The sequence below is a fragment of the Poecilia reticulata genome, chromosome 7 (genome assembly GCF_904066995.2).
Source record: "Poecilia reticulata chromosome 7, P_reticulata-male-v2, whole genome shotgun sequence".
Taxonomy (NCBI): Eukaryota; Metazoa; Chordata; class Actinopteri; order Cyprinodontiformes; family Poeciliidae; genus Poecilia; species Poecilia reticulata.
The window spans coordinates 2,066,522-2,084,435 of NC_088836.1; the positions used below are offsets into that span (position 1 = coordinate 2,066,522).

Consider the following 17,914-nt stretch of genomic DNA (forward strand, 5'->3'; position numbering starts at 1 on the left):
TCTGGTTTCAAGTGTATGTGACTGTCCCTGCAGATAAATAAATTTTTCCTGCATATAATTTATGAACATATTCAAAGCTGTGTTAAATTTGGGGATAAAATAAAGTCCCACGACTTCAAACAGTAGCTGCAATTGTTCAGAAAACAATCACAAATACACTGTTTATCAAATCTTCAACCACAATGAATTTGTTTCCAGCCATCCTCCTTTGTTCTTTCACAAATGAAGAACGAGCGGTACATTCAGTAAACATATGACTCAGCCAGCGTACATGCTGTACTTTCATCTGCTTCACGTAGACACAGAAACACACTCACACATTTGTAAATGGTTAAGTAGAACTTTCCGGGCTGTTATCTCTTTAATGGATCTCATTGAGGCCTGGAATAATGTGATAAGTGTGCCTAGAATCAGAACATTGTGAGAACATTTAGATACTTTCTCCAAAGGAAAGGTTGAGTGAAATTTCTTCCCTCTTAATGTTAAAACCCTCTAAATGTCACCGCAATTAGTTTTTCTTTTTTTCTTGCTTTTTGACCCAACTTAACTACAGGTTTAAGTATTTAGTCATTTATTTATTTATTAATATAATGTTACATTTTTCCTCATTTATTTTAAAATATCTAAATTCAATATTAGTAATATTAAATGATTTGTCATTTCAAATAGTATTTCAAATGTTTAGCTTCTGAAAATTAGATCAATTTGTAATTTTATATGTAAAATATATTCCTTACATTTCCTCAACTGTGATTTCAGACCCTTGCTATCTGCTTTACATATGCGCATGTACAGCATTGTAAATATCACTAGCTATTTTATATTATCTATATCTGTTTTGGTAGAATGCTTATGTAACAGTTATGGGCTAGGCAGCTAACTGGGCTACAAAAGCGGCATCGGAAGATGGTTCTTTAAGGAGCCTGAGGTGTGAATGAAGACACGAAGCAATGGTTTTAGTTTGCGTATATAGGGAAACAAACAACAACAATTACAAATACACAGTGAGAGACAAGTTAATTCAAAATAAATAAATTCAAAGATCATAGAGTTCTTTTTCTTGCTCGCCATCCTTGGGTTCAGAAGAGGATCTGATCCATCATAAAAAAAACTGACCTAAAAGGCCAGAAAACCCATTAAGTGTTTTATCAAACAATGTACAAACATACAAATGCAATAAATATTAAATGCAATTATTAAATTCTTAAACATCTCAATCAGGTTAAATTAACCATAATTTAAATAAAGTAAAACAAAAAGAATATCAATCATATTTAAAACTAATCAATTTAAGGCGAAAGTTGTAAAGTTGAAATCAAAGTTAACTTTCAAAATATCAATCAAGGAAAATAAAATAAATTAACTCAAATACTCAAGCAAAATGAGGAAAATAAAATAAATACACTGCGCAATATCAATTTAAATGTAGCTACATCCCATTTTAATACATTTCAATACAACAGTGCCAGAACACACACAATACCAGCGATTAGGTTACCTTTGTGAAGAGAGTGGGGCGTACCAAACTGCGATCAGCTGACAGTCTTGGTGACGGCCCAGGTAACAAACGCCAACAGTTCTAATAAAACAATTCTCCAATGAGCAATCAAGCAGAAATTGCATGCTAAACCAATACTGCTATGCTACAAACAAAACTCACCAAAAGATCAAATCAGTGGATTCAGAGATTTTGGTTGAATTGTCAGGATGAATTGTCAGCAAGACGCCAAACAGCCAGCCACAATCACAGTGGAACAGGTGATGAAGTTCAAACTGCGCTGGAGGCGGGGCTTTAAATAAGTTGAAGAATTTGGGGCAAGACAGGAAGTGGGCCCGCAAAAATTAAAGTCTTTACTAATTGAGGGTTACACTTAGAAAGCTTAAAAAACTACAGTATTTAATTTTTTTTTAACGTTTTTTTTTTTTTTTTTTTACATATTTGTTAAAACTGTCACCGTGTTGTGACAGTTATATGTAAAAAAAACATTGGTCTTAGTGGAGAGTCTTAGTGCTGCCAATAACACTTGTGTACGTTCTGCTTAGTTTGCTGATTAACAACTTACTGTTCCAAGAAAACAATTTATCCTCCACTATGCCAACTAGCATTCATGGCAGGCTATGCTGTGGTGAACCAGTAGAGAGCAAAGGGGAGGCTAAGAGCAGCATGTACACAAGGTTAATTGACAACACTAAGACCCCGTGCTTGGCTGATTGGTTGTTTCTGACCATGCAGTGTATTTCTGCAGATGGCAGTAGGATCACTGGAAGGAAGACCTTGATTTGTTTTGACAGATTATCTGTCTGATATTAAGCTGCCACGACAAACAGTTTTAAACCAAACTGTTTATAAAAGTTACATGCTGGACCTTTTAAGTATGAATAAATGCTACATATTGAAATGAATATATAATCACTTGTTGCAGCTCAAACTGCAGTTTTGTCCTTTAATATTTGAGCTTCTAGTGTTAAGGATCTGTTTTCTGTATAAAGCATCAACCAAATAAACTTGCCATTAAAAAACCAGTTTGATTTCCCTTGAAGGGTCCCGACTTTTTAAGGAAAACACACGAGTGGGTTAGAAAGCAGAGCTGACCTTGTGGCACAGTGGCGCAGTTGGTAGAGCTGTTGCCTTGCAGCAAGAAGGTTCTGGGATCAATTCCCGGCCCCGGTCTTTCTGCATGGTGGCCTCTCGCCCGGGTCGCCAGCTGGAGATAGGCACCAGCAACCCTCCCGACCCCACCAAGGGACCAGGGTGCAAGAAAATGGATGGATGGACGACCAAAAAAAACTCAATCCTATCAGTTTTACGAGTTAGAACTGTACAATTGTGTAGCTGAGCTTGCCAAAACAAGCTTCTTGTTTAGGTTTTTTCTTCCTTTTTGCTGCATTTACACCTGTTGCTTGTTTTGCAGAGAGCTGACCGCAGAGGACCAGATTGCTCTGTTGAAGTCGAGTGCCATCGAGATCATCATGCTGCGCTCAAACCAGTCGTTCAGCCTGGAGGACATGTCCTGGAGCTGCGGGGGACCCGACTTTAAATACTGCATCAATGACGTCACAAAAGGTGCTTTCCATCGCTGTCTATGAGAAGTGAATGAAGTCCACCCAGCTGCTGGGAGTTACTTATTTTTACTGTTATTCATGTGTTGTCTTTTGATAATAGTCAGTTAGCTTAAGGATAATTTTATTAGAAGCATTTCTTTTCATGAAGGTGGCTGCATCAAGAAATCTGTCAAAACAACAGAGGTTCAGGGAGAAACTCTGGGATAGAAATGTGTTCATTGTTGGAGTTGATGTGACAGATGAGATTAAATTTCTCCCATCTTATATAAGAGCCCACTCACCCGCTGCTTCTCTACCCCTTGCTGGACTCACACTGAGGATTTTTGACTACAAGTATTTTCATGGAACTTGTAAGACAGCAACAAGTTCACACTGTGTTCCTTATTACATGCAGAGCAAGACACTGTGCTCTCCACAATGACTTCCTGTTTTAAAAAATAACCCAGATTCTTGTTTGAAAGCCCTGTAATGTTTTTCTGTTTTAAAGTAAGAAAGAGCAACTAATTCTGCAGAAATAACTGTAATTTTTTTTTTTTTTTCTGTTTTTTGTCTGCAGCCGGTCACACCCTGGAACTGCTGGAGCCACTGGTGAAGTTCCAAGTTGGTCTGAAGAAGCTCAACCTGCATGAGGAGGAGCATGTGCTGCTCATGGCCATCTGCCTGCTGTCTCCAGGTGCTGCTGCCATTTAAGATGAGGCCTTTTTATTCAGCAGGATGATTGGGGGGAGGGGCTGGGTTGTCACAAGATTTACCACAAGCTGAAGTGTCGCCGCAGCACGCCTCAAGATTTGTTTTGGTGTCAGATTTTCTGTTTGACCTACTGTATTTACGTACCGTATAAGGCGCACCATAGGCAATGAATGGCCTATTTTAAAACTTTTTTCATATATAAGGTGCGCCTTATATATGCATTATGCATTATAAGGCGCATAGAATAGACGCTTCAGTTTGGGTTGCCAATTTGTTCCATACTCTATTATTACACATCCACATTTGTAATGAAGTGGTCCCGAGTACTTTATATAGTAGCTGCCCCAGTCGTTGTTTCACTCACGGTGTTGGTGTTGCGATATTGTGCCCAACTGCATTCTGGTAACACAGACCAACCGACACGCTGCCGCTGCAGTCTTTGTCTCTCTTGCCCCGCCCCTCCCCCCCATGGCTTTAAATGTATTATCAAACTTTATTAACAAACCAGCATTCTGACAACTATCCCAGCATGCACCGCGCACTTCTTCTTCTACGGGGGAAAATGAAGTCGGCGGCTGCTTTCCATAGTTGCTAGACCTGTTGTGGCTCAATATTGGTCCATATATAAGGCGCACTGTCGGCTTTTGAGGAAATTGAAGGTTTTTAGGTGCCTTATAGTGCGGAAAATACACTACATTCGCCCAAAAAATTGAGTGTACATGATGCTTCCATTAAGCTGAGAATAATTTCTTGGAAAACAACTGTATCTGTTCAGCATGTGATAATATGGCAGTAACTGATGTTGGTCATCTTTATGCCTGATTTAGCATCAAAAACATATATAAAACCTGACTGTTGTGCTTTGGTTGAGCCTGGAGGGTTAGTCTACTCTACAGGCCGATACAGAACAGCTGAAAGAGGAGCTGCAGTGAATCCCTGCTACTCTCTCATCCTTTCCTTTCAGGGCCTTGCAAAAGTGGGGTTTTGCATTACAATACAAACCTTCAGAGTACTTTAATAGCATTTTATATGACATATCACAGTGTAAGTGCATGGTTAAAATCTAACATGGCATATGTTTGAAGTCAGACCCCCTAAATGAACAGTTTGTAGAGCCACTTTTTGTTTTTTGACATGATGACATTTAGGCACATTTTACTTCATTTTAGCATCAGTGAATATCAACTTTCATGTCCAGACAGGACAGACCTATTGAATTTAGGTCTGCAGTGACCAATCTATATTAGCTCTATGTTAGCTGTTCAGGGTTATTATCCTTCTGGAAGGCCAGCCCCCCACTGTCAAATCTTATAATCATAATAATGATAATAATAGTAATAATAATATGAGAGTAATGTTGGAATAAAATGAGAAAAGAAGTTGTATGAAAAGTCAGGATTAGTAAAAAGTCATACGACATCAAGTTGAAATTATGCAAGGATAAAGTCATAATAACACAATAATGCAGTTACAGTATTACCAGAATAAAGTTATAATATTACAAGAACAAAGTTGTAATAAGAAAATAAAGTCACAATATTAACAGAATAGTTGAAATACCACGAGAAGTTGTACGACCACGTCATCATTTTATGACAATTTTGTCATAACAATAAAAGAAAAAGTCATATTACAATAAAGTTTAAATAACACAAGAATAAACCCATAATTTTACCTGAATATCATCAAGTCATTATGACTAATATTAGAACAATGGTTCTTAACCTTTTTTGAGGTACCGAACCCACCAGTTTCATATGCGCATTCACTGAACCCTTCTGTAGTGATAAATAAAATATGATCCCTCCCCCTCCCCAAATTCAAGACATAGGGGTGACCCAACTAGAGTCTAGTTGGTCTAGTTGAGAATGAAAAATGTATAATAAATAATAAAGACTTTGCGGTATTCTGATTTAGTAATGTAATTATATTAGTTGTGTTACCACCCCCACGCCACTAGAGGCAGTACCAACCCCGAAAAGATGCGACTAAGGAGCAGATTTAGAAGTACACCGAAAGCTACAGAATTTGGTAAAAACTGTGAGTTTTGCTGAAGTAATTAAAGACACAAGTTCAAATCCATGCTGAGTGGAGCTCCTTCAATCAGGGCTCCTCCGCAGCTCTGATTGGCTAAGCAATGTAACGTGATCCTCTGCAGCAAGTGGATAGCAAAGCGGGGCGTCATCACGGCTTTACACAAGTGTGTCTTTACTTCCGCGGCAGAGGCTCCGCCGAACCCCTGAGACCGACTCATCAGTATCAAATTATTATCAGTATCAGGACTTTGAAACGATTGTGCAAACAACTGTTTCTAAGAAAGCATCACAGACTACACAAACTGTGTAGTCCGTCAGATTTTCATAACTCAATCAAAGCTTTGCTTTTATTGCAATTGCTTTTTACGACTTTCTCCTAGTAATATTTTAATATTGACTTTATTGTCATAATAAAAAAATTTAAAAACTCAGTCTGACCCTAATTCTTTCAACCGCTACGTGGTGTTGGTCTACAACATAAAATCTGTAGAACCTAAATTGATCTTTGTGAATGCAAGGTGGCAAAATGAGACCCCCTCTGGTTTTCCATTACAGACCGGCCTGGCGTTCAGGACCACGCTCGCATAGAGCAGCTGCAGGACCGTCTGTCGGAGGCCTTGCAGGCCTACATCCGGGTCAACCACCCGGGTGGACGCCTCCTCTACGCCAAGATGATCCAGAAACTGGCCGACCTGCGCAGTCTGAACGAGGAGCACTCCAAGCAGTACCGCTCGCTGTCCTTCCAACCCGAGCACAGCATGCAGCTCACCCCGCTGGTGCTGGAGGTGTTCGGGAGCGAGGTGTCGTAGCTGAGGAGGAGGAGAACAAGGAATCCTTTTTTTCCCCCTTCTACACAGGCTCATTAAGCACAGGATGATTAACAAACTCCGCCGCCTTCTCCTCAATTCAAAACGAAGGCTTTCACAACCCCAACACCCCGACTTTCCCGGACGTTCGGGAGGGAGGCGGATAATCACATCTTCCCCTCTGTCTACACCTCTTTTGTTACTCCTGGCTTGCAAAAATCAAACGTCGGCCATAACTGGATATAGAATAGAAATCTGCTACTGGATCACCAGAATCTCAAACCTTGTTTTCTTTTTGTTTTGTTTTATTCCCTCACTCATTTTCATCTTTTCCACAACTATGGAATCCAAATGTTTTCCATTGCCACCCATCACTGGAATCTACTCTGTGTAACACTTTCTGAAAGTGAAGACAGCTTGATAGATGTAATTTCCCTCTCATCATCATCATCATCATCATCATCATCATCATCATCATCATCATCATCATTTTCCCACACGTTCACATGGCAACAACAGCGCTCAGATTTGCATCTTTTACTCATTCCTCAACGATGGACTCTTGTGTTAATAGCTATGAACTTTTGTTGGCTTATAAATTCTAACAGCAAAATCATCCAAAAAATATTGAGCGAGCTGACAGGAAATGGAAACGTTTTTGGGTCATGACAGGAGCTGAGCGATCTGTAAAGTCTGTGTTATGTGAAAGAAGAAATCTTAAATATTCAAAACATTATGAAGACAAATCTTTCTGCAGAAATATTTTAGTTTGAGAATGATGGTGCACTTTGGGAAGAAAACAACAAGAGGATGCTGGGTAGTCAGATGGAAGGGGGTTTTACATTTGTAAAATAAGTGACAAAAGAAGAATGTATGTATAAGCCTAATAGTTAAATATGATAAACATAAGCTGTACAAGTCAAACATTATCTAATGCTTGACTTGTACTGTATATAGACAGAAATACTTCTGAGAGTGTTTAATTATAAAATAATAAAGAGTATGTTAAGGCCTCTCCTCAGATATGTGTATATGCAACATGTTTATGCAACATGTACACATGCACTGAGACGTGCTATGAGGAGTCGCTCTATTTTTGCTAACAGTGTACAGCGTGCAAGAGTATCAATGGACCACAAGGGGGTGTGTGTGCAGGCTCTAACTGAACCGCAACAAACGCTCTTTGTTGTGCTCTGATTTTTTTTGGACCTGTGAAGTTTGTAGGCTGACTTACACAAAGATAATTTCCTGTTTTGTGGATGGCTATTTTTTCAGAAAAAAAAAGGAAAAAAAAAATTAGTCGTTGGGCTGGTGGGATTGCTGCTAAGACAGAGCTTCGATAGTTGGACAGAAACCAGCTGCCAGCTGTTGCCTCAGGGAAAGTTTGTCTGACGATAATGTGTATTTGGGTTTTTACGGCGTGCGTGTGTGTGTTTGGCGTAAGCTTACAATCATGAGAGGGAGATTTTGAGAGTTTTTGAAGCTCAAGGCATCACTGTGATCTGTAATCATACTGAATAACAGCAAAAGGAAGCTAACAGATTAATGTCTGTTCTGGAAGAAAAAACTAACAAAAATCTCAATTTGAGAAAAACAATTATGAAATTATTTCACATGGTCAGATTGTCTTTAAGAGAATATATGTGATACATTTTTAGCTACACAACCATTCTTATTAAATTAGTAGAAGCCTTAAATTGAATATTTTTAAGGATAAAGCAAACATTCTAGAGCAGTGGTTCTTAAACATTTTATAACTGTAAATATTCTGCAATAAGACTGAACAATGAACAAAAAGTTCACATGATGTTTGAGTTCAAAATGTGGAAATCTGCGTTTTCTCACCAGTGAAATTCCAACATGGCTTCCTTGCATATAGTGATAACTGCAGCAAAAAATCATTTTATTTAAACTTTTTGAGATTTTTTTCGTTCTGCTGAATCTTTAATTTGCACAGAATACTGGACTTCATTCTTTAACCAGTTCACAGTGCGTAAAGGAACAAAATGCAGAGAAATTCATTATCGCCTTATTTTGCTAACGGTAATTGATCATTATTGGAATGACTAAACATGCTTTCAGCCTGAATTTATTTACAGTTAAAGTTATGGATAAACTTTTTGCTTTCAAATTGATTGTAAAATTTATACAAATTTTCATAAATCTATGTATTTAGTATGGAAATCTGCTAAATTAGCGCATCTTTTGGCATAACACCGTCCACTAGATAGTAGGGGTGGGCAATATGGGCTTAAGGTTTCATCACGATATTTTGTCTAGTGATAAAAATGATGAGAACAATTTAACACTTCATTTTAAGGTAACTGTATGGATGTGAGTGAATGACGCAGCAATCACAGTCTCACAAATATTGGGCTTGATAACGGCATTTAATCATATTTCCAGATTTACTGATATTTATTGATATTCTCATTGAACAAACAGTGGAGAAAAATTTTGAAAATACTAATCTTGATAATAGGAACAGCTTTAGAGATTAGACATTAATTTGAATGAATCAAGACAACATTAAATCAAAATCTTATAAGAAGTTTATCATAATTAATGATAAACGATATGATAAATGTCCACCCTTCTAGATGGCGACAAAGTACCCTCCAATTGATTTTTGGGATCATGCGTTACATGTGTATAATCAAACATTAGACATTTCGTTTCATAAATACTACTAAAAATTCTTAGTTTTGCTAAAGCTAGCCGAGGTGCTAGCACCGGTACTTGCACGAGCGTTTGAGAACCACGGCTCTAGAGGAGTAGCAGATTGTAAGGGAGGAGACACAAACATGAGAAGGACTTTTACATGAATGGAAAAAGTTCAGCCTCCTACCTTTTTGTTGTCACATTTGTCATTTCAATACCAGCTGCATAAGCAAAGGTAGTTTTTATCACTACATATATTGTATCTGTTGACATGGTGCATGCTCACACCTCATGCAAGCCTGGATCACCCCCTTGTGGAAAAAAACAACAACTTTGTAAATACCACTTTCTTAGTCTGTACATAGAAGCTGATGTAGGTAAATTACTAAGAGGAGTAAGTTGTTGACGGGAAGGTGCTTTGGAGATGCTAGGCTATATGCAATTAGAGAAAATCTTACTGTGTATTCAACTTTGAGTGGACAGAGCCGCTTAATATGACAGGCTTGATGAGTTGTTTATGTCACATGTAGTATTGTATTATGAATATTTTGGAGGGCTAGGATTAGCTTCCATCTAACGCCAAATATGAGCTTTTGATGTAATCCCTTAAAAAAAGGGATGGAAATAAAAAATTATCTTAATTTCAAATGAATTGAACATTCTCATAATACTATAATCACCCAAAGCGACTCAGTAAGTCCTCATTATTAGGCGACGTTTTGTCCATTCCAAGAATTCTGGATGTATGTCTTTCTTTCCTCTCTTGTTCAATCAATAAGCTTTCGATGATATATATACATAATACTTTCATTTTGGTAATTATTTGATTTCTTCTGTTTGTCATGATTGTTGATTTGCATCCTGCTGCAATGCTTGCGCTTGGCTTTCTGCTCAGGAGCATTGTTGAATGAAGTCGGGATTAGCAGCATGTGTGGACTTCTGGACTCTATCCCAAGTACTTAACTCAACAAGGAAAAGCAAAAACGTTTGCTCAATCAGGTCATCATCTGTAAGAACTGCAGTCCACATATGCATCATCTTTTTTCAGGAGCTAATTTTGCAAACCGCCAAGTGATCATCAATAACACTGCCTCAACTGGTTGGGTACGAGATGTATCTGACTGGTAACTATGGCGTGCCTCTTTGTTCATCAACCAGCCATGTTACCATCTTTTCTTCTTTGTCGTCATCTTCAACAGCCAGTTACAACAACTCTTCTCTGCATAGCTTTACGTTAGCAGCCAACCAAGCTCTGCTCTGGAAATCCGTGACACACCCAAGACCTGATGGGGGTCCTGGGATTCGAAGGAGCGCCGTCAGTTTGGACCTCAACAAGACTGTGTAGAATTTGTACAAAGGTCATATGAGATCAAGTGTTTTTAAAATGCGAAGACGTAGGGACTCGCCGTTCAAGAAGAGTGCTCAAGAGACTGACCGAAGGACAGATGTCGCCTCTGCTGTCTTGAGTTGAAACGTTGTCGTGCTTTGTACTCCGTGACTCAAGGTTCTGATTTTTTATTTTTTTTTAACAAATTGTGGTTTGTTTGGTAACGATAGTCGTGCAAAGACTTTTTACATTCAGCATCTACATCACAGAATGCAGGGCAGGGTGACGGGGGGGAGAATCTGCAGTTTTAGGGGTACAGTGTGGCACATCAGTTATATCTGGATCAAATTTAGATGTCTACAATCCTTGGACAAAGATCTTCTTGTAGTTTTCATACCATTTTAGCAACTTTTATAGCGGATTCGTAGATCTGATTTGTCAGCTCCCACCACAATAATTGAAGTCTCTCCCCTCCTGTAGCCCTCGTCCCCCTCGAACCAGGTCAGCAGCTCCACCTCAGTAGCCTTATTTACAAAGACCTCACTAAGCTGGAAACATTTAACAGATACCTCAGTAATTTACAGTATAGACTTTTCACAATAGCCTTTAAAGGGAACCAAACATAAACTTCTACCACACACACACACACACACACTCAGACACACCACAACTCTCTCCTCAGAAACCTTCAGTGTTTTCAACCTCAAGTCGATCGCAAACTCTAAAGCAGTTCTTGCATAGCGAGGGACATTCGGTAGAATTTGCTAGTCAGTATCCGAGTGGATCCCAATGTTTCTAAATGTTAACTCTGCTTTCCCTCCTCTTCTTCGTTTGTCTCTGTCCGTGTTCTGCTGAACTTCGGCATCATGTTTAACCAAAAATACTACCTCTCCTGTCTGCACATATAAATATATATTTTTGGGGGAGTTGCAGCTTGATTGTGTAATATAGAACACAAGGTTTTATTTTAACAATAATCTAGAGGTTTTTATGTTTGTATAGTTACAGTAGTTTTTTTCTGTTTATAATTCTGGATTATTTTTCTTTTCGATTTTTTTTTTTTTACCTCAAATCGCTACAAATCTTAAACCTGCAGTGAATAACTTTATCTCCCCCTTCTGGCTGATAGATGAATTACAATGTAGATATTTGTGACGAACAGCCACACAATTTCACTGCTTTTATTCATACTATAACTCATAATTTTTATTGCAATAGTTTTAGTCTCAGATCATTATATATATTGGTATAAATATGCAACAGCTGACACTTACATATTTATTTATTGCGCATTTAAAAGTTCAAAAATTTTTAAGTGTTGCATCATTCCATAAGAAGTCTTATACAGTAAACACTGTATTAATTTTATTTTACATTTTTTGCATGATAAATTAGCTCACAGTGCAGATTGAACATTTGCTGGTCCTTGCATGTTCATTACTCCAGCATTAATATCATTTTAAAGGGGGCCACTCTTGCACCACTTTCTCACTGACTGAAGTGTGTAAATGCATGATTAAAGTCCCTGCATGGTAACTAAGGCTTCATTCACATAGCATCTCAAAGCGCAGGTAATTGTTGCATCCTCATGTGTGACAAGATGGGATCTATTTTGACAGAAAAGCAAAATTCTTGTAGGTAATTGGACCTGTAGAACAGAAACGGCCCATGTATCTTGCTGCACCTGCTTTTGAAAAACCGTCGGTTGCCATAGTAGCGTCAGTGGCTTGGCCGGGAAAAAAATGCAGAGCAGAACCCTGTAGCGTTCTCTCACAGAACACTTAGAAATGCCTGAGAAAAATACACGTGCCATGTGTAAAATACTTTAACTTCTGTTGAGCTGTTTATGAAGTGTTATTTTTTAACATATGCAGCCGCACTTATTAGCACCCCTGGTAAACGAGGGTAAAATGAGCTAAAATAAGTTTCTTTTAACCCTCCCGCGTTCTTATTGCGATGCTCAGAAAGAGAGCGGCACATGTCACGGTCAGACAGTGAGGAAGCTGGAGGGGTTATCCCATCAGACCATCAGTTCCAGAAACCACAACAACAACCAAAAAACTTATGTCGCTTGGGGGTTCCGCACACAGTAACAAACTTGTGGGGTCCAATTGACCCCATCTCTTAAGGCTGCGGGAGGGTTTTGTTTAACACAGAAGCATTATCTCAGACTGAAGAAGGAAGAAAGTTCAAAAAATCAAGTCATTTAAAAATCCCACATTAGAAAAAAATAAGGAATAATAATAATAGGAAAACATATTTATGCCCCAGGGAAACAGAAAGGCACAAACTCACATCTTCTTAAAAAAAGCTTAGTATTAATAAACTTTTCCACCTGTGATTTTGTTCAAACAAATTTATTTCTCAAATTAAAATGTTGACCAATAAAAAAGTTCAGACGGATTCTGCAGCTGAAATAAAAGCAGACTACATGCTTTGAACATCTGCCAGGGGTGCCACAAAATACGGTGAGCTCAGTAGATGAACCAGGTTACATATATAACTGTAAAAGACTAAAGAGTAGATGATTTTCTTCAAAAGCTACTAAACTAACAGCTGAATTGCTGCTGCTTGAAAACAACCTTTGTGCAGCTTGTGCCAAAGCTTTTAGATCAGCTGAAACGTTGAGCTGAAAGGACTTGACGTTTGTTAGTGTCAGATAAGGAGAGCTGTAAACTGTTCTCTCGCTGATGCCGCTCAGCCTGGTTGAGTTTTTGTAACATTGGGATCCCAATTTAGTCGTTCATCACCAAAAGTAGCGTTTTTTTTTTTTTTTTGCTTTGTTTTTGCAGCCAGACACACACAAACTTTCACATTTATACTGCAGCCTATCACGCTCAGCACTCTGCCTTCTGTCGTTCATCTCTAACTGATTATGATTGGCTGGTTTAGTTGGTGCTGTGAGTCCGTTTGAAGACAACCAGGCCACTTTGTTGCTTGAAGAGTTTTTTGGGGGGGTTTTGCCCTTTTTGTGAATAAGATATATTGCCATCTTCGCTTAAGTCAAAATTTAGCACTTCAAACTGTGCTGTGAAAAAGGGTCCAACCCTTACAGATTTCCTTGGTTTTTGCTTGTTTTGTTTCACCTAAATGTTTAAAGTCATCAAACATGTTTTAAAATCAGACAAAAATAACCTGTGTGTGTTATATATAGGGGTTTAGAGGGTTTTCCTGCATGAACGACATGTGTAAGACCACACCACAGGATTTCAGTCAAATTTAGGTTCAGACTTTGACCAAGCCACCCCAAGTTCTTCAAGTTCTTGGGGTGGACTTTCTGGTGTTGTCCTGCTGTATAATTTCAAGATGTGCTTAAACTCAAAGGACATGAATTTGATAGTTGGACATCCTCTTTCAGCTGAATCCATCTTGTTCCTGAGGAAGCCAAGCAACCCCAGACCATCATGCTCTCACCACCATGTATTCTCAAATTCTATTAGTTTCATAGATTTCTGTCCACATTTTCCTAAGCTTTTACTTTTTTCAGACCAAAGGATATTTTCCTAAAAGTCTTGAATTCTTGGCTAATGTGGGACTAATATGTTCCTTTTGATTAGCTGTGGTTTGGCGTTGAAATGCCCCCACGGCGGCCATCTTTGCCTAGTTTCTGTCTTGTTGTTGAATCATGACCTTGACCGAGGTCGGTGAGCCCTGCAGGTGTTGCTCTAGGAAGTTTTGTGACCTTGTGGGTGAGTTGTTGATGAGTAATTCTGTTGCTTCCTGGGAAGCCTCATCACTCTTCTATGTTTTCACTGTTTGTCTGCAGTGATTCTCAATGTGGTTCCTGAATCCCCAAAACTCTAGATATGGGTTTGTTGACATTCCCAGACTGATGGATGTCTAGACCTTGCGGCTTGGTTTGTTGCTATTTGACATCATTCAGCCTACTTCATGTTGTCAGTCAGGTACCAGTTGAGTGAGTTCTTGATCCTACAGCTTATCAGAGTTGGTTGCTGATGATGAATCCAAACCAGGTGTGTAGGGTGTGTGAAAGAGACATTTCAAAACATAAAATTTAGTTGCATTTTAGCTTACTACTAATTGAAACTGGCTTCTTTAGTGCATTTGTATTATTTTTATCTCCAGTGTTTGGTGCTGACAAAGTTTGGAAGTTTACCTTGAAAATGCTTGAAAAGTGCTTGAATTTTGGTAAAATGTACAAACCATGAGCCTAGATTTTAAAGTCAGGTAATTCAGGTAATTTGTGATTAATCAGGTAATTCATTCACAGGATAAATATTTGTTACATTATTCTTCATTTAGTACTTGAGTGGTTTGGATAAGTTTTACCCTAATAGGTCATAGTTTGAACATTACATTTCATATTTCCTCAGGTTATCTTTGTCTGATGTAACAATCTGTTCATATAAAACAGTGATGTCATTTTCAAAATTATGAATGTCCTTAAAATATTATTAGCAATCTGCATTTGATGACTACTTCTTAAGATTAAATAATATTGAACATATTTTAACATTAACAAAACAACTGCTTTGATTTGATCACCTGGAGGATCGCATTCCAAAACTTATGACCTCGAGTTTGACATGTCATCTAAAACATTTAAGTGTGCCAAAAAGAAGACATCTTTAAGGGGGGCATGTGCTTTTTTCATCGCACTGTAGCTTCAAGTGGACCTCACTTTTTTCAACCTTTTTGATTCACAGTGTTTGAACTAAAACTTGTTTGACCTTGAGAAGAGCAGCTGCATACAAAGTCTGTTTCCTTCCTGTTAGCTGATTGTTACCTACTGCTCTGACTCTGTTTCTCTGCTACCTCTTTAAATATGCGCTTGCTTGCTCACACACACACATACACACACACTTTCACACCTGCACTTCAATACTGACTGAAGCAGACAGTGAACACACTCATTCAGACAAACACACACGTGTGCACTTCTCGTTCCCTCACCAGCAGTTTTTTGCCAATGATGCACTTGTGTTTTTTTGTCTAGTAAAATGTTCTGCAAAACATATGAAGTCTGAAAAGTGATTAATCAGCGTATGTATCTCTTTTTTTCTTGCTGGGTATTAATTTTTTTCTTGCTGGGTATTGTTATTAGTATTATTAGCAAATCTTTATAATAAGACTTGGTTTGGACAGGTGATTTAACGTAAATTGAATTGTAAATCATGTACATTTCAAAAAGCTTCATGTCTTTTTCAAAGGAAACACAGAATTGCACATTGTGCTCAGCTCAGTTTTGCCTTGGTGTGCCTAAAACCACAGCCTTATTTTGGGACTATATCAGGGGTTTTCAACCAGAATTCAAAATGTTCTGTGTCATATTTTTCTCTCTTTCTCTCTCTTCATATCCGCACGTATGTTAGTTTGTAACAAGCCAAAAGTAGCTCTCATGGAGGCGCGTCCCCATAACAGGGATGTGCTCAGTCTTGGTTTATGTTGGCTGTGATTCCCCTTTATTTATTGACCTTCTAAGGAAACGTCCGACTACGCGTCAGTCAGATAACCTAAAAAGAAAATACGACTTGTTGTTCTGATGTAGCAAAGTGTAATAAAATTCAGAGTTTTTATGTGATTTGACTTAATTTAAGCTTGTTTGTACGAATGTCCTGTAAACAGACTTGTTCTAATGATTCTGTGTGCGAGAAGCAAATGTTTTAAGTCAGAGTTTATTTAATGAAGAGTCCCAAGATAAGTATCTTTATCTGCCGCACTTGCACACACGACCATGCAGTAAAAGTCACCAGACTGTAGTGCTTCTAGCTGAAATCTGAACCCACTGCTGCCATGGCGATGCTGTTGATAACCTCATCAATAGCCGTATAGTAACAAAAATAGTGTTACACAAGAAGTACCTTAACCAATCTCTATTTTTGCTCAAATCACCACCTGTCTGTTTTTTTTTTCTAATTTATTTTTTTGGTGTTGCTCCTTTGCTCCCTTCATTTATATGCGGATTCTTTTGATTACCATTATTGTACGTAGTAAAATATTAATAATGGTTTTTTTGGGGGGGGTTCACAAATAAAACAGCTGTACATAATGATGCAAAACCAGCCTGGATATGTTTGACTTTTTTGTCGTTTCTTCTTTTGCATTTTTGGATATGCAAAACTGGCATAGATGTCTAAACAAATGCACAATTCACTTTTACTTATAAAAAAAAACTTTGAAAACTATATTTTAATTCTACTACAGTTTGGGCTACCAAAACTGTAGTAGTAGTTTTGGGGCTAACTCAGTCGAGTTAGTTTTGGGGCTTGGTGAGATGGATTTTCATTCATTCTTTCATGTTTTTTTGTTTGTATTTTCATTCTGTTATTTAATATTATGAATATTTTAATATCTGCAATACGGAAGTCCCGCTAAACAAGTAAAGACCATAAGCATCTACCCATATCATCAACTGTCAAAATGCAGTTGTACATTTTGAGTACCTGCCCTTTTTGCTCCTTGCCCCCAAGTGCCCTTTTGGTCAATTTTTATTTATTTATTTTTTTTTTCGTATTATTTTCTAAGCCCTCTTGTGACACATAACATGTACTAAAATTATTATTATTATTTATTATTTTATTATATTTTTTTGTACAACATAATAAGCCCTCTGGTCACCTTGTTACCTTTGACCTTTTGCCCGTGACGCATGACGCAGTTGCCTCTCACGCAGTGAGATAAGGTGGCTAACTGGAGCTCAACGTAGCGAACGTTCCAGATTACAGAACAGTTTTTGGTGAATAAAGTGGAGTAGACTTGCTGCTTGTCAGATGACGGAAAACGTTAAAGTATCGTTTCTGCTTCAGCTCGGAGTCGCGGTTTAAGCAGAAAGGTAATGAAATACAACAGACACTGACAGGCCTCTGCGTCTGCCTTTCTCTGAAGAACTACCGAGCGGGAGGAGACAGCAAGGTGAGGAGAAACTGTTCTTATCTATCTATTCAGTGTTTTTATCATACAGACATTAGGCTGTTGATGTGCTATAAGCTAACTGCTAGCTAATGATTTTGCTAGCAAAGCAAGATAACTAAAAGCTTCTTCCCTGTACTGTTAATGATATCAGTCATTCTTTAGTATTTATTATGCAATAAGGGCACATCGCCCATCCAAAACCGATCATCTCCATAATGGAGCTTTTGCGGAAGTTCAAGCTGGAAGACTCCACCCCTTCCTTCGCCCATCAACGTCATTGCTCATCTCCGACTTCAGCGCTGGACCTCACCCTCCAATCAGCAATCAGGCTCTGCATAAAAGGATCCACACCCAAGCCGTCAGCTGCTTCCCAGCTGCGTTCAATCCGTTCATCGGCACGCCACAGCTTCTCAGCCAGCACGTCTCAGCTTCTCCTCAGCTTCTCCACAGCTTCGTGA

At 38.4% G+C, this 17,914-nt stretch overlaps 1 protein-coding gene across 6 annotated transcripts in view; it reads left to right on the forward strand.

Annotated features, from left to right (window-relative positions):
• Window positions 1-16,606, forward strand: part of LOC103466861 (vitamin D3 receptor A) — a 115,252-nt gene extending 98,646 nt beyond the window's left edge. For all 6 annotated transcript variants that reach the window (XM_008412742.3, XM_081608585.1, XM_081608583.1 and 3 more), the window contains 3 exons: window positions 2,913-3,064; window positions 3,620-3,736; window positions 6,345-16,606. In XM_008412742.3, the coding sequence (XP_008410964.1) occupies window positions 2,913-3,064; window positions 3,620-3,736; window positions 6,345-6,598 (523 nt within the window). In that variant the 3' untranslated portion in view covers window positions 6,599-16,606. The remainder of the gene's footprint in view (window positions 1-2,912; window positions 3,065-3,619; window positions 3,737-6,344) is intronic.
• The last annotated feature ends 1,308 nt before the right edge of the window (window positions 16,607-17,914 follow it).